This window comes from Enhydra lutris, unplaced genomic scaffold (assembly GCF_002288905.1).
Source record: "Enhydra lutris kenyoni isolate GAN:26980312 unplaced genomic scaffold, ASM228890v2 scaffoldscaffold85, whole genome shotgun sequence".
In the NCBI taxonomy this organism is placed as follows: domain Eukaryota; kingdom Metazoa; phylum Chordata; class Mammalia; order Carnivora; family Mustelidae; genus Enhydra; species Enhydra lutris.
The window spans coordinates 9,055,058-9,076,486 of record NW_019154169.1 but is presented as its reverse complement, the minus strand read 5'-3'; the positions used below and the strand labels follow the sequence as shown (position 1 = coordinate 9,076,486).

Below are 21,429 nucleotides of genomic sequence, written 5' to 3'. Positions count from 1 at the left end.
CTCCGCTTATTTTGTTAAGAAAGGGGTCCTGGAGAAACAGTTGGCGCGCAAACTTCTTCAGCCACACTCAAGATGGCAGCTGCCCGACCACGCCCCAAATGGCGGAACCACGAGTCCGGCTGGGAAAGACGCTTTTCCCAAAATGGAGAGGGGAGAGAAAACGTCCATCACATATTGGCCCCGCCCCCGCCAGCCGCTAGGGCCAATTAGCGGATGGCAAGGCGGGTGCCAGATTAGGAGAGGAGGCTGCTGTTTCCCCAGCAACAACCTGGGAGCTCGAAGGCGGGCGCAGCCTCGGAAGGGTCCGCGCCTCGGGTCTCTCGCTGCCAGGAAGATCCTGGGAGACGCACGAGCCGAGCCTAGGAAGTCGGCGTCCGTGGAAACAGGGACAGGTCAGGCCCATGAACTGCAATCCCCTCTGCCTTCTCGGCCCACATAACCGTTAGGTGCTCTGAGGTAGGAGTAACGCATGCGCGGGCTTAGAGGCGGGGCTAAAGCCGTCCTGGACTGAAGACGCATGCGCTTGTTGCCACTCGGCGGTCGGACGCGAAGAGGCGGAGCTTTATGCTTGTGGGTGGGGCCACGGACCCTTAGGGCGGGGGTTTTCCTCCGAGCTGAGCAGAAGGAAGACGTTTTCTGGTGGGTGGTTAGTCGCCAGCTCCTCACCCAGCTCTCACCCCACCCCGCTCATTTTTCCGGGGCTCTCCTGGGAAGGCGGTCAGGATCGCGGTTAAGACTGCAACCTCAGTAGTTTGACGAAACTAGCTGGGAATGCTAGTACTGCCCCTTGACTTGGTAGGCTTCAGTTTCCCCATCTGTCAAGTTGGAGTAACAGTACACTGACTTCCTGGGGCTGTGATTACATTTTTCCCTTAGGGCCATGGCTGAGGTGCACGTGATCGGGCAGATCATGGGGGCCATCGGTTTCTCGGAAAGTAGCCTCTTCTGCAAGTGGGGCGTCCACACAGGTATTCCGGGGCCTGGTTCATTTCCCCACCCATACCCCCAGCCCAGAGTTTCTACCCTCCTTCCTTCACCCCCTGGCCTAGTTCCTGATCCTCATCTTCCATTGGCTCCCAGGACTCCCAGCCATGGCCACACTCTGACAATGTGAATCGGGCATTGTTCTTCCCATCCCATCTCTCTGAGGACTCTGGCTCCTCTCTGAACACACAGCCCCCAAAGATATGGGGTTAGACACCCCCCACACACACATTCCCAATCCTCAAAACACTAGCCAGCCTAACCCCACTGAACTTAGTGGTACCCCAGGTCCCTCCCCTATCTTCATTCTTTGCTTTATTGAATTCTGACTGTGAAATGGGTTTCCATCCCAGATTTACAGAGGAGAGGCCACCCTCCTGTATTTTTAATTCTCTATGAGAATGGAGGAACCCCTTCCAATCAGTCATCCATGTTCATCCACACAGGACTAGGAGGGACTGCGGAGACCCCAATTTTCATGTTTCCCCATCAGAGGCAGCATAGCAACCAGTGTAATGGGTAGGGCCATAGGCCACCAGCTCTGGGCTCAAATACTAACTTCCTCACCTAGTGATTGATGGCTTTTGGACTTGACCTTTGTGTTTCCTTGTCTAAAAATGAAGCTAACAGCAACTAAGAGGCAGTAGAGTGTTGAGGTTAAGAGCAGACTGCCTGTGTTCAAAACCACATATTAATTGTTTGGCCTCTGGCCCTCGTCTTTGCCTTGATTTCCCTGTCTGTACAATGGGAATAATAACAGTGCTTGGTTCATGGGCTTGTCTTGAGGACTAAATGAGTATCAACAGCACTGAGAAGAGGGCCTGGTGCAGTGTTTGCCTGGCTTGTAGGAACTAGATGGGGTTCATTAGTGAAGCCTTGCGTATGCTGCCCCATAGAGAGGAAACGCTCACAAAATGAGTGGCTTTTGCCATTGTCATCTCTGGAGGTCCTGAGTCCTTTGCGATTTCAGTGGAGGGTAGGATGGTGGCTGAGATCTCTGGGGAAGGGGGAGGGAGGTCTGATAAGAGGCAGGCTCTAGTCAGACTTAGTTTCCAATCTGGACCCTACCACTCACCTGCTCTGAGACCCTGGTCGGGTGCTGTCCCCTCTTGGAGTCTCATTTTTCCTCACCTGTAAAGTGGGAATATTTGTCTTTCAGAGGGATGCTGACAAATCTTGTATGTGAAGAGCCTGACTCAGGGCCTGGTACTTTCCTTACCTGGCCCAGGAGGGAGCAATAACTAACATGACTGTTAGTAGTTCAGGGGCCCCTTGGTAGGGGGACAGTTATTCCAGCAGAGAGCTCAGGAGCAGCCAGATCAAGGGCTTGGGCCCTGTAGTCAGAGAGCACAGTTTGAGTCCAGTGCCACCATGGGACAGTAGTCAGCCATGTTCCTGCTATGCCCAGCATGGGCAACTGTGCTTGGCACACAGCAGGTGTTCAGTAAATGTTAATGGAATAAATGGCCAAGTGACTTCCCTTCTCAGAGTCCGTATCTTTACCTGTAAAATGGGGATTATATTAGCACCCACCTCCTATGAGCAGTTATTTGTCCAGCAAACATTTATTGAGCACCTTTTGTGTACTGAGATCAGAGTTTGAAGTCTTGGGGACTTAGCAGTGTGCAAGAGGCATGGTCTCCTGGGGATCCCAAGTAGAGGGACAGAAATTTTTAAAAAAGCAGGTAAGGAAATGAGCACAGGGATCACTGACAGTGGTCACTACAGGAAGAAAGGACAGATGACATGCCAGGGACTAGCATTCAGATAAGAGGATGAGGGAGCACCCATCTGTGAGAGGCAGCACACTTGAGCTCATCCCTGAAGGATGAGAAAAAACCAGGCATGGGCACATCCAGGAGCAGAGCTTTCTGGGCAGAGCCAGTGCAAAGGCAGAGCTTTCTGGCCAAAGCCAGTGCAAAGGCTCTGAGGAGGGGAATAGAAATCAGGCCAGTGAGGCTCAAAGGTGGTGTGGGATGGGGAGAGTGGTGGGAAGTGAGTTGAGGACTGGGGCACAGGCCAGGCCATGCAGGGCCTTGTAGGCTCCTGAAGGGAGTCTAAAGTGGGCGGGGGGGATAAAAGTCCCAGAGGGCAGATTAAATGAATTCATGGCTAAACCAGGAGCACAGCATCTGGCTCTCTGTCACTGTTATTATCAGCCCCCGTCTATTGCTATTATTATGTACCTTTCACCATGTGCTTGAGCTCTTGAAGGACACCCTTGGCCCCATCTTAGTCCTCAGACGAGGCCTAACATGGGCTGAGAAGAGCCACAAAATGCTATCCAGCACTTAACCAGCACTCCCTGTCCCAAGGGCTTTCTGTATATTGGCTCATTCAGTTTTTTCACAAGAGGGATGTGTTCTTTTTTTTTTTTTTTTAATATTTTATTTATTTATTTGACAGACAGAGATCACAAGTAGGCAGAGAGGCAGGCAGAGATAGAGGAGGAAGCAGGCTCTCCACTGAGCAGAGAGCCCGATGCGGGGCTCGATCCCAGGACCCTGGGATCATGACCTGAGCCGAAGGCAGAGGCTTAACCCACTGAGCCACCCAGGCGCCCCAAGAGGGATGTGTTCTTATGCACCCATTTTACGGAAGGGGAAACCAAGGCAGAGACAGGTAACTCGCCTGAGGTTGCACAGGCGGGACAAAGTAGTACCAGAATATGAACCCAGACATTTGGCTCTCGAGTCCACACTTTGTAACCGCTGATTCGTCCACTGCCAGGGAGAGCCAGGGTCCCCAGCCCCAGTGGCCTCCCCTTCCTGATGTCTGCTTTCCACCCCTCCCTGCAGGGGCGGCATGGAAGCTCCTGTCAGGTGTGCGGGAGGGCCAAACGCAGGTGGACACCCCCCAAGTAGGGGACATGGCTTACTGGTCCCACCCCATCGACCTGCACTTCGCCACCAAAGGCCTCCAAGGTGGGTTCCCAGCATGAGCCCTGGAGCAAACTGAGGGGAGGGGGGCTAGCAGCACCCAAAGCTGCTGCACCTGGGCATACCAAGCCCCATCCCTGTTCCCTAGGCCCTTTGGGTCCCTTTCCTGGCCAGACCTGGCCCCGGAGAGGCTGAGCTGGGGCCTCTGCAGGCTGGCTCTGGAGTATGTAGGACTAGGCCAGAGGCCAGGGCTGCAGGGGGAAGGGGGAAGGTGGGAACAGGGAGAGAAGGGAGGTGGCTTTCAAAGAGACAAACAGGAGTCTTCAATCAGGAGGAGGCTGGGAGGGGGCTGTGAGGGAGAGAGGCAGGGCCTGCACCCCTTCTGCTCTGCAGTCTCTGCTCAGCTGCTTGCAGGGGAAATGAGTATGCGGGGGAGGAAGGGTATCAGAAAACCTTTTCTCGTGGAAAATTTAGATCACTGGAGAGGAGTGGATTCTAGGAAATAGCCCAGGTAAACATGACATGTATTTCAACAATATAAATAATATTGACTGAGTGTCTGCCCTGTGCCCCGCCTGTGTTGGGTGATGATGGGGAAATGTTGGTGATTGAGACAGCACCCCCCCCGCAGCCCTGTCCTCATGGGGTTCACCATCTCCTTGGGAGAGACAGAGCTGTCCCCGGACATGGCAGCCCAGAGTGGGCAGGTCTGGGATGGGGCGGGGGAGGGGGATCCTAGAGGGTAGGGAAGCCCCAGAGTAGATGCCTGACTGCCAGGGAGTTCAGGGAGAGCTTCCTGGAAGAGGGGATGTTTGAGCTTTGCCATAAAGGGCTAGTAGGAGCTGATAAGGTGGAGGGGTGGAAGTGGGTTCTAGGCAGAGAGCTGTGTGTGAAAAGCCCAAAGGGGAGAGTGAGCTGGGGGCATTTGGAGGATCAGGGGTAAACAGGAGGAGGGCCAGGGGTGAGGTGGCAGGGGACAGGAGACAGGCCATAGAGCTGAGGCCATGTCCTGAAGGCACCAGGGAGCCACAACATGTGACTCACGAGTCAGAGCTCAATTTTAAAAGATCCTTCTGGCTGTCTGGGGGGGACGGACTGGAGTATGAGACAGGCAGCCTGTCCTCCAGCTCTGCAGACCCCACATCCTCTAGTGTGGGCCCCATTCTTGCCTCCTCTTTCCTCAACCCCCATTCTGCCCATCGGGAAATCCCTTTGGTTTTACCTTTGAAATGTATCCTAAATCCCCCCACTTCTCTCCCTGGGCCCCCTAGTCTTCCCAGCCTCACCTCTTACCTCTCTCTTGGACAATGATAGCCACCTCTTCTCTGTGCTCCCACCCTGCCCCCAGAGTGGGTCTCTCTATGAACACCCAAGTTGGGTCCCATTCCTTCTCTATGCAGAACTCTCTATGGTCCTCATCTTACTGAGAGTAAAAGCCAAAGCCTTATCGTGGATCCTTAAGGCCCTGCTCAATCTGGTGTGCCCCTGCCTCTCCCTCTCTCAGACGGCTGCAGCCACGCTGCCCCCATCAGGCGGCTCCCACCTGAGGGCCTTTGCACTGGCTGTTCCCTCTCCTGGGGCGTTCTTCCCTAGATATCCATCTACATGGCCCACTCCCTTCCCTCCTTTAGGCATTCGCCCACATGTCACCTTCTCAGTGAAGCTTCCCTTGCTCACCCCTTTCTAAAACTGCATCCCTACCCCCACCATACACAGCTTTATTTTTCTCCAGAGCGGTGATCACCATCTGACATACCCTATAATTTGCTTATTTACTACATTCGTTGTCTAGGATGTCAGGAATTTTTGTCTGCTCCGTTCACCACTGTGTCCCCAGCTTCCAGAATAGGGCCTAGCCCAGAGGGGCACAGAAAGGAGGGTGAAATGGGGCCAGATCTCCAAGGGCTTTGCCTACCAGGTTGAGGAGCTGAACCTCATGTTCTAAGGATATTGAGAAACCCAGGGAAGTGGGAGAATGATGCTTCCAACCCCCAGATGGAAGGTGTAAGAAGGCTGGTCCTGGGCCCAGAGCGCACAGAGTGGGACATGGTGAAGGAAGAGGGAGGTGTCCAGGACTAGGCCCAAAGTGCTCACCTGGGGAGTGCGCTGCCCTGATTGGGGGACACAGAAGAGGAGGCTACAGAGAGGGATGTCAGCTGAGGCCAGATTCAGAATGTTGAGGTTGGACTTATGCTGAGGGCACTGGGGAGCCACAAAAGGGTTTTTAGCAGGGGAAGAACACAGATTCAGAAGGATCCCTTTGGCTGCCTTGTGAATGGGCTCCCAGAGAGAAGGCTGGTGCAGACAGCCAGTGGGGAGGGGGCTGGGCCTGTGGAGATCAAGGAGGTGGGGACCAGGCCGGGGAGACCGAACTACACCATCTACACCATCACTCCTTCCCCCCCCCCCCAATCCTGCAGGCTGGCCCCGGCTCCATCTCCAGGTGTGGTCGCAGGACAGCTTCGGCCGCTGTCAGCTTTCAGGCTATGGCTTTTGCCATGTGCCCAGCAGTCCAGGCACCCACCAGCTGGACTGCCCTACATGGCGGCCCCTGGGCAGCTGGCGGGAGCAGCTGGCTCGGGCCTTTGTGGGTGGCGGGCCTCAGCTGCTGCACGGGGACGCCATCTACAGCGGGGCTGACCGCTACCGCCTGCACACAGCGGCGGGTGGCATCGTACGCCTGGAGCTGGGGCTGCTGCTGCGCCACTTCGACCGCTACGGTGTGGAGTGCTGATGGTGCCTCCAAGGACAGGCCGGTATCCACACCCCTGCTGACCTGCCCAGGGCCAGGATGGCCCAGTGCCCAGAAGCGCGGGCTCTGGACACTGTCGGATCTGACCCCAGCCAACAGCTGGCATGGCTTCTGTCCTGGCGAGCACCTCAGGCCCCATGGCTGCCCCTTCAGGTCCAGTTTCCCCATCTGTAAAAGGGGGGCAGTAAGCGTGTGGGGTCTCATGGTGCTGGGTGAAGAAAGGCTGCTTTGCCCATGGAAGTGCTCAATAAAGGAGAGCAGTTCTTAACAGGTGTGGGTGCTTTCCTGACTTCCTTCTTTGGCCAGATGTCCTGTGCTCTGTCCTCCCACTGACACCCTCCTTCAGGCCCTCACCTCCTGACACACCCACTTCCCCCATCCTCTGCCTCAGCCTCTGCCCCTCTCCCCACTCTGGGTGCCCCTCTCCTTGGGGCTTCTCCCTCTTGTGCCCCCCTCCCCACTGGGACCCCATCTTCTGGCTGGCCCTCTTCTTCAGCCTCCCACTCTCTGTCCGCTGGGATCCCCGCCCTCTGATCCCCCCGACCCAATGTCCCCAACCTCTGAGTAAGCCCTCCCCGCCAGGTTTTCATTCTCTCCGTGACCCGCGCAGCCCTCAGAGCCACACGCAACCCATCTGCCCGTTTTGGTCGCCCTCGGCCGCCAGGAGGCAGCACCCCGTTCGCGGGGCGGAGCCGGGGTGCCCGCCCCCTCCCCCCGGGGCTTAAGGGACCCCCCTCGGAGCCCGCCCACGCGAGATGAGGACGGTGGCCCGGCCCCCCATGTCCTCCCCCTGGGGGCCGCCCCCGCCCCGCGCGCTTCCTGGGTGGGGCCGGGGCGGCTTCAAAACCCCCGCTGTCCCAGCCGGTCCCCGCCGCTGCCGCCGCCACCGCCGCCGCCGCCCTTCGCGCCCCGGGCCGTCCCACCCCCTCCTCCCGCCGAGGATCCGTCAGACAGCGAGGCCCCCGGCCGGGGGCAGGGGGGACGCCCCCTCCGGGGCACCCCCCCGGCTCGGAGCCGCCCGCGGGCTGGCCTCGGCGGGGAGCGGAGAAAGGAGCCGCCGAGGAGCAGCCCGAGGCCCCAGAGTCTGAGACTAGCCGCCGCCGCCCCCGCCGCCGCCGCCGCCACTGCGGGGAGGAGGGGGAGGAGGAGCGGGAGGAGGGACGAGCTGGTTGGGAGAAGAGGAAAAAAAGTTTTGAGACTTTTCCGCTGCCGCTGGGAGCCGGAGGCGCGGGGACCGATTGGCGCGGCGCTGCCCTGCCAAGGAGGCAGGACTCGGGGACCCCAGACCGCCCCCACCAACGCCTCGGACGCTTGCTCCCCCCTGCCCCCTCCACGGCGTCCCCCAGGCTCCCCCATTCCGGACCAGCCCTCAGGAGCCGCCAGCCCGGACTCCCGCGAAGACTTGAGCCCAGACCTCGGGCGCACCCCCCTGCACGCCGCGCCCCCACCCCCAGCCTCTCTCCTGAGCCCCCGCGCATCCAAGGACCCTTCTCCTCTGGGATCCGGGAGACGGGATATCTCTCAGACCTGCCTCAACTCCCCTCCTCAAGACCACCCACCTCTGGTACCAGATCTCGCCCATCTCGGTTTTTTCCTTGGGATACCGAGAAACCACCCATCAGAGCTTCCCCTCCACCTCCGCTCCGTTCTCCCTGAGGGCATCAAGCCCCCCACCCCACCCCGACCCTCCTACCTTTCTTCGGGAGACCCCCCAGCCCCTGTAGGGGCGGGGCCTCCCTTTTCCCACCCCAGCCGGGCTCACGCTCTCGGCAGTGCCGGGGGCGCTGCCTCCCCCATGCCGCCCTCCGGGCTGCGGCTGCTGCCGCTGCTGCTGCCACTGCTGTGGCTACTAGTGCTGACGCCTGGCCGACCGGCCGCGGGACTGTCCACCTGCAAGACCATCGACATGGAACTGGTGAAGCGGAAGCGCATCGAGGCCATCCGCGGCCAGATCCTGTCCAAGCTGCGGCTCGCCAGCCCCCCGAGCCAGGGGGAGGTTCCGCCCGGTCCGCTGCCCGAGGCTGTGCTGGCCCTGTACAACAGTACTCGCGACCGGGTGGCCGGGGAGAGCGCCGAGCCGGAGCCCGAGCCTGAGGCGGACTACTACGCCAAGGAGGTCACCCGCGTGCTAATGGTGGAAACCACCAACAGTGAGCTCAGAGGGGCCGGGGACCCTGGAGGGGAGCCCCCAGGGGGCGCCGGAGTGCAGGGGTCACGGGGGAGGAAATTACTGGCAGAGGAAACTGGCTAGAGGAAGAGGACCCCCGGGGTTGCCGGGAACGCGGGCGGGGGGTCTCAAAGAGGATAGGACTGAGCTCTCTAGCTCCCAGGTATCCGGCCTTGAAGACGAGGAGATAGTGAGCGAAGGGGACCGCTTCTAGAAGAGACCACGGGAACATGCGGGATCGTGGAGGCAGTCCCCTAGAGGGGGAGAAGCGATTGGGGGATGGAAGGGTAGAAAGACTTTCCTCTCTACCCGGCACTAGAGTCGGGGGGGCGGGTCGTGGGGTGAGGGCTACAGGGAGGGAGCCCGCTTTGGGAGAAGCGAAGAGCCCAACATTTGAGAAAGGAGAGGCAGTGGGGATAGCTGACCCAGAGCTCAGGGGTCACGAGGCGAGAAAATTCAAGAACATAAAAACTAAGTGAAGCGAACCCCGGAGGTGCCGGTAAAGTGGAGTGTGGCCCCGCTTGCAGCTTGCGCGACCAGGCGGGATTGGGGGAGGACCCGCAGAGAGGCGGCGAGGGGGCTGATGAATGCGGGGAATAAGTGGACCCAAGGTCGTGGGGTGGAGGGAGGTCAGAACGGGAGAGCATAGGAGACCCTTGGGAGACGCCGGGGATATGCGCGAGGTGCCCCAAGTATTTGACATAGGGACGTGAGAGGAGCAGGCTCAGCGGGGGAAGCGAGCCCCCAAGACATCTAGAATACTGGGTTTTAGAAGGGGTTTAGAGAGGGGGGAGACAAGCACAAGACAAGAAAGGGGGGACCGATAGGGAGTATAGAGAGCTATAAACAGTGCCGTCCTGGGAGCAGCGAGCCCCCCACGTCGCGGGAGGGGAGGAAGTGGGCTGAGCGAGGAGTCGAGCCCTAGAGGTGGGTGGGTGCGACTCTGCAAGATCGGGGTGAGAAAACTGACTGGGTCAGGGTAAGGGAGCCCCACGTGGGTGCCACGCGCGAAGGGAGGAGCCTGCCCTCTCGCAAGCGCGGGGGAGGAGGACCCCGCAGAGTTGAAGGGGGAGTCTGGACCCCAGAGTCCCAGTTCCTCTCGGAGAGGCTGGGGAAACCCCAGCGTCCGGCCGCCTAGCCCTCCCTTCCCTTTCCTTCCCGTGCCCGGGGGTGGGGGCGGGGATCGTGCGCGGAGCCTGGGGCGAGACGGGGCAGGTCGGGTCCCCGCCCTCGCGGCGGTGGCGCCTCCCGCCCTCTTCAGCTCGGGGCGGGGCTGCCACTGGGCCCGCCCACCGACCCCCCTTGGGCGCCCACGCGGGGACGGCTCCGTTTGCCCTTTTGGTCTTGGGTGGTGCACCTGTGAGTGCCCGGGCCTTGCGCGCGCCTAGTTGGCAGCTTCAGCTGGATGACGCCTCTCCCCACCCACCTCTCGGCCTCACCTTTTCCGTGGTCTCTTCGCCCGCCTTGTGGAGATTTCTTTAACACCGCACCTTCCATCCTCGTCTCCCCTCCCAGTCAGCCACCATCTCGCCCCCAAACCCTATGTTCCTCTTCCCGTGTGTGTCTGCCCCATCTCTGCCTTCCACCTCTCCCACATCCCCATGCATGGGTCTCCCCGTTTCTGTTTCCTCCCTCTTTCTCCCTCTTTCCTCCACGCCCTGCTCCTTGTGTCTCCATCTCTGCAGTCTCTCCATCTCTCCTTCTGACCGGTCCTGCCCCTCCTTTCTCCTTCCTCCTTATCTGTCCCCCCTATCCCCTTCAATGCTCCTGCCCTACCCTTCCTTTGGGGTTTGCTGAGTAACCCTTGGGTCAAGATAGGGCTTCTTCGTGGGGGACAGGGGCTGGCCTAGCTAGAGTAGGGAGGAGTAGAGGCAGGGGCCCATGGAAGGAGCTTCCTCTGCCCTTTCTCATAAGATCCTGTCTCCACCATTTCTGCACCCCTACTGCAGGGGCCTAAAGCATGTGCCCCAGTCCATCCAGAAGGTCACGGCCTGCCCACTCATCCCAGACTTTCCTGAGACTACAAAACACTCTTCCTAACTTTCCTCCTCCCTGCCCAAAGCCATTCCTACCTAGAATGAACTTTGCGTTATCTAACTAGCTGAGGGAGGGAGAGAAGAGAGGAAGGAATTAATAATAATAATAGTAATAATAGTAGTAATAATAATGTCAAAATAGCAAGGAGGCAGCATAGCCCAGGGGTTAAGAGCGCAGTTTTTGGGACCAGACCGCTCAAATTTGAATCCCAGCTCTGTAGCTCCCTACTTCTGTCGGCCTGGGGCAAATGACCTGCCTCCCAGCTCTAAAATGGGTATAATAATCATCTTTTCCTCATGGGGTGGTTGTGACGTTTAAATGTCTTAACCCTTGCAAAGGGTTGTGAATAGCACCTGGCAAATAGTGAGCGCTCTTTAACACATACATACCCTGCCCCCCACCCCCATGCGGGCTCTGCTGCAATCCTTACCTGTGCTGTCTCACTTACCTCACATGATAACCCTGTGGTCAGTCGTTCTGCAGATGAGGGTCTGGCTCAGAGGGTGCAATTCCCTGGCCCAAAGTTACACAGCCTTCCATGAGGAGAGCCTGGTTGGGAATTAGGGTGTTCCCTGTGGTTGCTGGTTCCTAAACAATAGCAGGAAAGTGAGGCTCCGTGAAGGAATGGGACTTGCCCAAAGTCACCGAGCTGGAAGGCAGGAGAAGCCAAGGCTGATCCAAATGTTCTTGATCCTAATTTGCACCTGAGGCTCCGAGTGGAGGAGGACTGAGCAAGCACAGGGGCCCCCTACTGCCACATACTGAGGGGACACTTTACCCACAATGGGTGAGAAGGGGTCAGACCCTGTTTTACAGAGTAAGGAGACAAACCCAGAGAGGGCAAGCCATTTGCCCAAGCCCCACAGGCCAAAAGTGTCACAGTCGGGTTCCCAGCCACAGTTGTCAGCCCTGGAGCCCTTAGACTTGGGGTGTGCCTGCCAGCTCCTCGCCAAACCCCTGACATCCCTATCCCCCCCCCCCCCCCCTCTGCTCCTCCCGCCTAGGAATCTATGACAAAATCAAGAAAAGCCCGCACAGCATATATATGCTCTTCAACACATCGGAGCTCCGAGAAGCGGTGCCCGAGCCCGTCCTGCTCTCCCGGGCAGAGTTGCGCCTGCTGAGGCTCAAGTTAAAAGCGGAGCAGCACGTGGAGCTGTACCAGGTGCGGGGCAGGGGCGCACGCCCAGTGGAGTCGTAGGGCTCTTGGGAACTTGCCGACTCCTAGCACCCCTAGGGTATTAAACACCCAGAAGTCTGGGAGCTTGAAAGGTTGCAGGCTCTGGGCCGTTTCTGTCCAATAGGTTAGCCACTAGCCACACATGGCCATTTAAGTTGACTAAAATGAAATAAAAGAAAAAACTTCAGTTTGTCAGGCTCACCGGCCATATTTCAAGTACTCCACCGTCACATGTGGTTAGCGGCTGCTATTTTGGATGCCACAGATAAAGAATATTTCCATCGTCAGAGAAAGTTCCCTTGGATAGCTCTGTTTTAGAAGATTTCAAGTCTCTGGGAAGATTGGGGCCCCCAGAAAGGCTGGAGTCTCCAGAAGGTTACGTGACCTAGAATCCACGTCTTCTGGAACGTGAGGTTTAACAGTGGGCAGCAGACTCTTACAACAAAGGAATGTGGTGTATTGTCAAAACTTCTTGGAGTCTGGAGAACTCAGCTTTGCAAAGCCAGCGCCTGGAGTGTTCTGCCCGGCCGCCAGAGGACCCCCACACAGGGTTTGGGAGGCGTCAGCAGCATCTGGGTTTGGGGTGTGTCAGACTCCTGGGCATGTAGGAGTTTGGTGTCCTTGGACTTCTCAGGCTCATTGAGTGTGTAATTCTAGGGGTGCTCCCGAGCACTGGAGTTCTGGAATGACTTCTAACAGAAGCCCCTAGAAAGTTACAGCCTCTCAGAAGTCAGGGCATCAGCTTTGCAGAATTGTAGGCTTGCTCTGTGGACCTCAGGATGTCTGCGGATGATCTTAGCGTGGTGGGTTGTCCAAGCTGAAGGGGGCCTGGCATTTCACCAGTGAGAGAACTCAGGCCTGGGCTGGGGGCAGGGGCTGAGCCATCCAAGTGCCTTGAGCCCTCCCTGGCCCTGGGGTCTCCCTACTCTCCTCCCAGGGCTGCTCTGCGGGTGGTGGTTCCTGCAGGGCCCCACAGTGTGGCTGTCTGGGAGGGGACCATCTGAGGGACTCTCTGGAGGCCTGTTTGGTGGAGCAGGAGTGGGGGTACAGTCAATGCATTTGGGGGGTGTGGAGAACCATCTACTCACTGTCTCGTTCCCCCCACATTCGTCATCTCCTAGAAATACAGCAACGATTCCTGGCGCTACCTCAGCAACAGGCTGCTGGCGCCCAGCGACACGCCAGAATGGCTGTCCTTCGATGTCACTGGAGTCGTACGGCAGTGGCTGAGCCACGGAGGTGAGGACGGCTTCTTTGCCCCACCCCTATTTTGTAATGGGAGCCATCTCATTGCCTACCAGCTGCTGCCCCATGTTGGTGCCAGAGAGCCAAGACCTGGCCTTCCTCCCAGACCCTCTAAAACCTGAGTGATTCCCGCTTAATCCATTTTCTGACCACCTGCCTAACACTGGGGGATGCTGGGGATGCAGCAGTGACCCAAAGAGCCCCATCCTTACCCTCCCAGAGCCCTTGGTCCATTGTTGGGGTGGGAGAAGGGGAGAAAGACCTGAAAACTGGGTAGGGCTGGCCTGGGGAGCCCAGAAGAGATATCTGACTCAGCCTCCAGTCAGGGAGGGCTTCCTGGAGGAGGGGACATTGGAGCTGATATTTGAGGGATGAGTGGAATCAGCCAGGCAAAGAAGGAGGGGCAAGAGCGTTCGAGGCAGTCCCTGAGTCCAGGGAGTGCCTGACACATCTGATCTGTCTATAAGAGGACTGGTCAGAGGACTGTGTCTGTCCTGCCCATTGGAGTCCATGGTGCCCACGTCCCTTTTCCTAATCTCCCTCTTGATGCTGGGGATGCAGTGGCAACTAAGACCATTTCTCGATCCTGCCCTCGAGGGGCCCACAGTCATTTCCAGACATCTAGAAAGCCTTGCCAAAGCCGGAGAAGGCAGTGATAACCGGAAGGAGCGGTGTGGGGGCGGGGAGGTGCTCAGGCACCTGGACCCATCGGAGGGCTCTGGGAGGGCTTCCTGGGGGAAAGTGATAGTGTTGAGACTTGTGGGATAAGTGATGGTTCGGCCAGGTGTTGAAAGATGGGGGCTCAAGAGCAGGTGGGAGCTGGGAGTAATGTCCTGTGCAGCTGGACAAAGGCCAGCCTCGGTCACTGCCGAATCTAGAACACCAAGCATGGGGTCGAGCACCTAGGAGGAGCTTAGAAAATCACCCATTCATTCAAGAAAACTTTTTTGCACAGCGGCCCTGTGGGTTTGCCTCCCAGCCCTACATTTTCCCACTTGGGGCAAGTCCTCTCCCCTCCGTGGGGCTCAGCCTCCATGTCTGCAAAACGGGGAGCTTTGGTGAGGTTTGAAGGAGATAATGCTCCCATGCTCACAGAGTGTTTAGAACAGGGCCCCTCAGTAGATGTTTTTATGACTGTGGGCTAGGCCCAGCGGGGAAGGAGAAAACAGGCATCCCTGCCCCCATGTATCCTGCTTTCCACTGAGGGAACAATGGGGGAGATAAATAGCCAAACACAAATGTCAGGGAGGGTAAGTACTATGGAGAAAATAAAGTGATGTCACTGTGGGGGAGGGACCTGTGTCCTGGAGGGCCTCCTGGAGGAGGTGACCACTGAGCTGAGGCCTGAAAAAGGAGGAGGAAGCCAGAGGATGCAGGGAGAGGGTAGACGGGGAAGAGGAAGGCAGGCAGGAGCCCCCACCCCCTCAACCAGCGTTGCTCCAGCCCCCTGCAGCTTCGGGGTGAGCCGTACCTCACACTGCCTTCCCTCTCTCCACTCCCACAGAGGAAGTAGAGGGCTTTCGCCTCAGTGCCCACTGTTCCTGTGACAGCAAAGATAACACACTCCAAGTGGACATCAACGGTGAGGCCCATCTCCCTGGCCCGGCCTCATGGCGGCGTGCGCGCATGCGCCTGTGTGCGTGTGTGTGTGCGTGCGTGTGCGTGAGTGCATGCGTGCGTCTTCCTCCCCCGCCCCTGCTCCAGTTCATCCATCTGAGAGTGTGTCTCTGCTTCCCCCCACCCCGCCCCTCCAAACCAAAGCAGGGCTCAGTTCCAGCCGCCGAGGTGACCTGGCCACCATTCACGGCATGAACCGGCCCTTCCTACTCCTCATGGCCACCCCACTGGAGAGGGCCCAGCACCTGCACACCTCCCGGCACCGCAGGGCCCTGGACACCAACTACTGCTTCAGGTGACCTTTCTGCCTTCGACCGGGGGCTCCTAGGCTGGGGGACATGATGGTTGGCTGCTGACCAGGTGCTCTCCATTGGGCACTTGGCTACGCGTGGCCCGGCCTCTCCTCCGGCCTGGGAGGCTCAAAAGACAAGCACTGGGAGTGCTCGAATGCTGGGATGGGTGCCCTGGGAGCCCTAGAATGTTGAGGTCACTCTGTCTTCTTGGTGGTGTGCTGGAATCAGGCTGTTGAAATGAGGGACACGAGCGTGTGGGAATTCAGTGGTGGCAGGTTGCGGATCTAGAAGGTTGAGTCTAGGACACTAGGATTCCGTGTGAATGACATCTGAGAACGCTGGACTCCAGGAATGTTGGGATCCTAGAATTTGGGAATTCAGAATTGGAAGAAGGTTCATGTTGGATTCCTTATGCCATGGCAGAGTGGAGTCCTTGAATATTGGGATTACGATGGGGGAAGCCTGTGTTAAAATACCAGCATCCACAGATGTTGGGGTTGGAGAAAGCCAGAGTGGATCCTAGAGTGTTGTGGCTCAGTGTTGGCATGGTAGAATCTGGGAAGCTGGGATCTTAGGAAGTGGCAGCTTGTACCTCTTGAGTGATGGGCTCCGGATTGTGGGATGTTTTGGTGCTATATTGAAATGGTGGAACCCATGAATGGCAGGACCCCAGAGAGCGGGAATGTAGCAATCCCAGCAAGTTGGAAATGCCAGTGGAGTGTGAGAACCTTGAGATGCTCGAGTACTACAGTCTAAGAAAGTCAAAAAAGTTGGATTCTTTAGAATGTGGACATTCAGAGTTGGATGTTGCAGAGTTAGAATGATAACCTGACCTTGTCCCTCCCCTGATGGTACATCCGCTCTTTCTTATATGCCGTTTCCCTGCTGGAGAGTCAGTTCTGCTCCCAGACCCAGCCTTCAGCACAGCAACCCTGTGAATGAATGCACGAATTGAGGTCTTGAGTGCTACTAACATTAATAACCTTACAAAGGGAGGCAGCCAGCCATGTGAGGCTCTGTAGGGAGGGACACAGTGTCACTTTGGCCCACTAGGAAGTTGGGCCAAAAATGGAATGTGCAACTGTTCGAGATGGTGGATCCAACTGCCAATTTTCCAGAAACCCAGGGATAGGGAAACAGTTTAAACAATACCATGCGCTTGCAATCAGCCACAGTTAGAAGATGGGAAACCTGACCTGCTTTCTTCAACAAACACAAGGCAGAGCAGGGGGAAAGAGAGAGATGATTCTGTAGATTTCTAAAAGAATTTGAAGAGGTAGATCAACCAATTGCAATAGGTAGAACTTATTTGGATCCTAATGCAGAGGAGTAAAAATAAAAGACATTTGTGAGACAGTCAGGGAAGTACGAACTCTGACTACATATTTGATGATATGAGGGAATCATCGTGAATCTTTCTTATGTGGTATTGTGGTGATGTTTTAAAACAGTCCTGAGTTTCTTGGAGATATGTGTGGAGACTTCTGTGGATGAGATGTCATGTTGGATGGCATGGGCTTCGAAATCATCCAGTGGGGGAGAGGAAGTGAGAGGGGGCAGAGATGCAGTGAACTTGGCCATGATGTGGGATTGCGGAAGCTAGCCTCCCTGAATGCTTCCCCAGCGTCCAAGGACGATGTGAGGCCCTTTGGCCTGTCCTGGGGCCCCAAGTGGGTTTCTTTTACCTCTCAGGCCCTGACTGGACGGCAGAGGGAATCTGTAGGAGGTTAGCAAGAGGGGCACCTGGCTGGTCCAGTCAGTAGAGCATGTGACTCTTGATCTCCGGGTCGTGGGTTCAAACCCACACTGAGCATAGTTTGTACTTAAAAGCTTTCCGAGAGGCCTTGAACTCTTACTGAACACATGGGTTACATAGTGCCTCAGAGTCATCTGCAGGCTTGTTAAATATGGCCTGCTGTCCCCCAGCCCCAAGCCAACCCTCAGTTTCAGACTCAGTAGGTTGGTAGGCGGGGGAGAATTTGCATTTTGCACAAGTTCACAGATGGTCCATCTGCTGCTGTGGGGATCACATGTGGAGAACGTCCCAGGTGGCTGTTAAGAGTCACAGACTATTCAAATCTTAGGACCTCAGAACCCTTGGTCAGAGTTGAACCAGAAGTGAAAGATTATTCTGGACAGGGGTTCTTTCCCTTTTCTGAGTTTAGGACCCCCTCGAGAAGTGGAAAGCCAGGCAGTCTGCCCAGAAATAAGTCTATAAATGCACACGCATGTGCCCGTGGTTTTGGGAGCTCAGGCCTCTCACTGAACCCACACAAGGACTTCGTGATGCCTCCTTGGCCCTTAACAACACCTTATTTGCTCTAACATCTCCTGGGTCTTTGGATAGATGGGGAAACTGAAGCCCCACCAGACTGGGGAGGAACTGGGCTGAGCTCATAGGGATCTCAGATTCCTGACTCCCTTCTCAGGGTTCTGTGGCTTTTGGAGAGGATTTGTCTTGCCCCAGCGAAATGCTGTATCATCTCCTCTTCCTGCTCTGCCTGAGCTGACATGGCTGTGCTCAGGCTCCCGGGCGGCGCAGGTCTGGCTGGGAAGCAGGCCCCAAGCTCCATCACTTACCCGCTGTGCGGGAGCAGCGGCACTCCTCCGGGCCTCAGTTTCTTCACCCTTCCAATGGGAATAGTAATAAGGCCTGCCTCCCAGCGTTTTGAGATGAACTCGTTCCCTGTTGATTAATTTCTGTGTTTTTTTTTTTTTTTAAGATTTTATTTATTTATTTGACAGACAGAGATCACAAGTAGGCAGAGAGGCAAGCAGAGAGAGACAGGGGAAGCAGGCTCCCTGCTGAGCAGAGAGCCCGATGTGGGGCTCCATCCCAGGAACCTGGGATCATGATCTGAGCTGAAGGCAGAGGCTTTAACCCACTGAGCCACCCAGGAGCCCCTGTTGATTAATTTCTGACTAGGTAAATACCTGCATGTGGACCAAACCCAGAGAGAATACTCAGAGACCCTCCAGCTCTGACCCCGCCCCTCTCTGAGGAGGAGGCAGCCGACTTTATTGTCTCTGTGTCTCCTTCTAGAGACAGTCTTTGAAACACTTATACATAACCCTATATTTTTTTAAAACAGATTTTACTTATCTATTTGGCAGAGAGGGAGAGAGAGAGAGCACAAGCAGGGGGAGTGGCAGACAGAGGGAGAGGGAGAAGCAGGCTTAATCCCAGGACCCTGGGAACACGACCTGAACCGAAGGCAGATGCTTAACCAACTGAGCCATCCAGGCATCCTTCCGTATATTTTTTAATTTGCCCAAATTGTAGAATCCTCTGGTGGGGGGGGGGGATGTGGAGAGGGTGCCGGAAACTTCTTCCTCCCTCCCTCTCTCTCCTCCTGTCTTTTCCTTACTTCCTTCTTCCCTCCCTTCCTTATTCGAAAAGTAAAACTCACCCACTGCCAAGAATTTGGAAAATTAAAAAAAAAAAAGAATTTGGAAAATACAGAAAGGTTTCACCCATCACACCACCACATATAAAAAAGTCAACATTTGAATATAGTTCCTTCCAGTCCTTTCACACAAAAACAGAATTTGGATCATACCGTCCTTGTAGCTTTGCCTAGTGTTTCTTTCATAGGTTATGAACCTGGAATATGAAGCGTTCTCGGCTGCCGATGAATCAAGCTTTTTAGCCAAGGTCCCTGCCCAGCTCAGACATGGCCCCAGAAGCCAGCACATAAAATGTCCCAGTTCCTTCCAGACAAGCAGGAGCCTGGGCCCCCGGCTGGGGAGGACTGGGTTTTGCTTTCTGAGCCTGGGACAGAGATTATGAACCCAGAGCTGTACAGTATTACACATCACTACTCTCCAATGTGCTTTTTAAAAACCTAACATACACACACATACAAACATATATTTATTCTAATCTCTAGACCCAGTGGGGGCTTGAACTCACAACCCCAAGATCATGAGTTACATGCTCTTCTGACTGAACCAGCCAGGCACCCCATGTGACAATAAGTTTTAAGAAGGAAAATAAATCAGAGGAAGAGGAGAGGGGGAAAAAAAAAACCCAAAAAGCTAGATATTGGAGATTATTCTTCCTATTCTGGTTAAAATTTTCTTCTATTATGGAAAATTTGAAATGTGGACAAAAGCAATGAAGATATAGTATAAAGAAGTCCCATGAATTCTCACCCAGCTTCAACAAGTATTAAGATTCCTCCCACTTGGCACACCTACTTGGCTGGCTCAGTCAGGACAGCGTGCGACTCTTGATCTCGGGGTTATGAGTTTGAGCCCCACGTTGGGTGGAGATTACTTAAAAATAAAATCTGTTTTTAAAAAATTTGCCCCACTTCAAATATAGACATTGTCATATTTTCTTGCATAACTGAAATGTAATTATTATTACACTGAGTGGAATTCGTGATCATTTGGATAGGTGTTTTGGATATCAATTGAGCACTTGTGCATGTCAGCCCGTGTCCTAGGAGTAAGGCCCCTGCCTGAAGGACATCTGAGCATACATTTAAATGAAGTGAAGGACGGAGCCAGAGTGGATATCTGTGAGAATAGCAAGTCAGGAAGAGGGAAGGGCAAATGCAAAAGTCCTGGGACAGGATTGTGTTTGAGGAACAGGGAGGATGCTAGTGTGGCTGGAGTCAGGGACAGTGGGGAGGAAGTTGCGATCAGCTGGCCAGGCAGCATCTTGGGGTTCCTGGTGAGGGTTGGGCATTTGCCCCTAGTGACATTTTGAGCCATGTTCGGGAGTCAAGGAGCAACACAACAATCTCTAGCATGTGGCCCCAGAAGGCAGAGATTTCTGTCTGTGTCGTTCATACTGAGTCCCTAGTACATCCCAGCCAAGCACAGGGTAGCAGCTCAACAAACATGTGGTGCACCCATAGAACTTAGTGCATGTGGATGGTCATTTGGCTTCTTGCGCGCTTGTTCGGAGCCTGGTGGGAGATAAGGTTTACTGTGATGCCCTTAGCGCAGGGCTTGACTAGCTGGAGTGCTTTATTGATGTTAGTGCCTATGGTTGCTATCACAGCTATTGCATTTACTGTCACAGGCGATGCAAGGGACACTGAGATGGGGACTGTGCTGGGGGCGACCAGGGTGTCCCCCACCCTCCACCCTGCAACCCGTCCCCCTTGGCCCTTGCAGCCGCTGCCCCTGACCCCGCCTCCTCCCTCCCACCTGCAGCTCCACGGAGAAGAACTGCTGCGTGCGGCAGCTCTATATTGACTTCCGTAAGGATCTGGGCTGGAAGTGGATCCACGAGCCCAAGGGCTACCACGCCAACTTCTGCCTGGGGCCCTGCCCCTACATTTGGAGCCTGGACACGCAGTACAGCAAGGTGCATCTGGCCGGGGCCAGGGGATGGGCTGGGGGAAAAAGGGACCAAGGGAGTGGAGGGAGACGAACAGGTAAAATCAGAGAGGAATGGGCCAGCTGAGAAGTAGAGACAGGGGGAGATCAGAGGGGGCGGTGCAGAGATGGGAGGAGACTGGGTCAGAGCTGCTAGAGGGCACAGGGGAGACCCAGGGAGACCTAGGGACTGGGCAGCACTGGAGGAGGGGAGAGTCAGTATGCGAGAAAAAGGCCAGAGTCCACAGACCGCCACCGAGATGGAGACTGAAGACAAGGCAAGAGACTGATACTGAGAATACAACAGACCGAGATGAGAGAGAGGGAGAGGGGGAGAGGTGGGCGAGGGTGGGGGCACCCTGCCCACGCCCCCCACCCCCGACCCTGACCCCCCCACCCGCCCGCAGGTCCTGGCCCTGTACAACCAGCACAATCCTGGTGCGTCGGCGGCGCCGTGCTGCGTGCCACAAGCGCTGGAGCCCCTACCCATCGTGTATTACGTGGGCCGCAAGCCCAAGGTGGAGCAGCTGTCCAACATGATCGTGCGCTCCTGCAAGTGCAGCTGAGGCCCCGCCCCGCCCGGCAGGCCCCGCCCACCCGGCAGGCCCGGCCCCGCCCCTGCCCGCTGCGCCGGGCTGTATTTAAGGACACCACGCCCCAGGCCGCCCTGGGAGTCATTAAAGGTGGAGAGAGGATTGGGGTCTCTGTGCGTGTCGTTGAGTCCCTGACTGGGGTCTCCCTCCCAACATTGCCAACGTTCCCGGATTCCCGCTCCATCTGCCCCCTCTTTCGCTCTCTCCACCATTCATTTCCTCCCACAAACACCTGCTGAGCCCTCCTTAAGTTCCAAGTACTCCCCGCGAGGCTAGATTTATTTATTGAGCACTTTGTGCCCTGTTCCAAATGCCTTATATTGACTAACTCATGTACTCACATAACAA

At 56.1% G+C, this 21,429-nt stretch overlaps 2 protein-coding genes across 6 annotated transcripts; both read left to right on the top strand.

Moving 5' to 3' along the window:
* Nucleotides 1-209: 209 nt before the first annotated feature.
* On the top strand, nucleotides 210-6,883 carry LOC111161578 (B9 domain containing 2). 4 transcript variants are annotated; one of them, XM_022525325.1, is made up of 4 exons: nucleotides 210-392; nucleotides 877-968; nucleotides 3,783-3,908; nucleotides 6,284-6,883. In XM_022525325.1, exons 2-4 carry the CDS (start codon nucleotides 881-883, stop codon nucleotides 6,595-6,597), a joined length of 528 nt encoding a protein of 175 aa, XP_022381033.1. In that variant the 5' UTR covers nucleotides 210-392; nucleotides 877-880; the 3' UTR covers nucleotides 6,598-6,883. The 4 variants fall into 4 exon arrangements, with proteins under 4 accessions (XP_022381033.1, XP_022381034.1, XP_022381031.1 ...); XM_022525326.1 differs by having other exon boundaries at nucleotides 210-456; XM_022525323.1 differs by lacking the exon at nucleotides 210-392 and having other exon boundaries at nucleotides 533-968.
* Nucleotides 6,884-7,517: 634 nt separating this feature from the next.
* LOC111161420 (transforming growth factor beta 1) lies at nucleotides 7,518-21,191 on the top strand. 2 transcript variants are annotated; one of them, XM_022525047.1, is made up of 7 exons: nucleotides 7,518-8,765; nucleotides 11,824-11,984; nucleotides 13,121-13,238; nucleotides 14,749-14,826; nucleotides 15,009-15,156; nucleotides 20,324-20,477; nucleotides 20,896-21,191. In XM_022525047.1, exons 1-7 carry the CDS (start codon nucleotides 8,411-8,413, stop codon nucleotides 21,052-21,054), a joined length of 1,173 nt encoding a protein of 390 aa, XP_022380755.1. In that variant the 5' UTR covers nucleotides 7,518-8,410; the 3' UTR covers nucleotides 21,055-21,191. The 2 variants fall into 2 exon arrangements, with proteins under 2 accessions (XP_022380755.1, XP_022380754.1); XM_022525046.1 differs by having other exon boundaries at nucleotides 15,006-15,156.
* The last annotated feature ends 238 nt before the right edge of the window (nucleotides 21,192-21,429 follow it).

Excerpts from the sequence above, each read along its gene's own strand:
- LOC111161578 (XM_022525322.1), top strand. The coding sequence starts at position 3,653 with ATGAACCCAGACATTTGGCTCTCGAGTCCACACTTTGTAACCGCTGAT. Across the intron at positions 3,909-6,283 it reads CGCCACCAAAGGCCTCCAAG|GCTGGCCCCGGCTCCATCTC; the intron begins GTGGGTTCCCAG and ends CCAATCCTGCAG.
- LOC111161420 (XM_022525046.1), top strand. The coding sequence starts at position 8,411 with ATGCCGCCCTCCGGGCTGCGGCTGCTGCCGCTGCTGCTGCCACTGCTG. Across the intron at positions 11,985-13,120 it reads AGCACGTGGAGCTGTACCAG|AAATACAGCAACGATTCCTG; the intron begins GTGCGGGGCAGG and ends GTCATCTCCTAG. Across the intron at positions 20,478-20,895 it reads TGGACACGCAGTACAGCAAG|GTCCTGGCCCTGTACAACCA; the intron begins GTGCATCTGGCC and ends ACCCGCCCGCAG.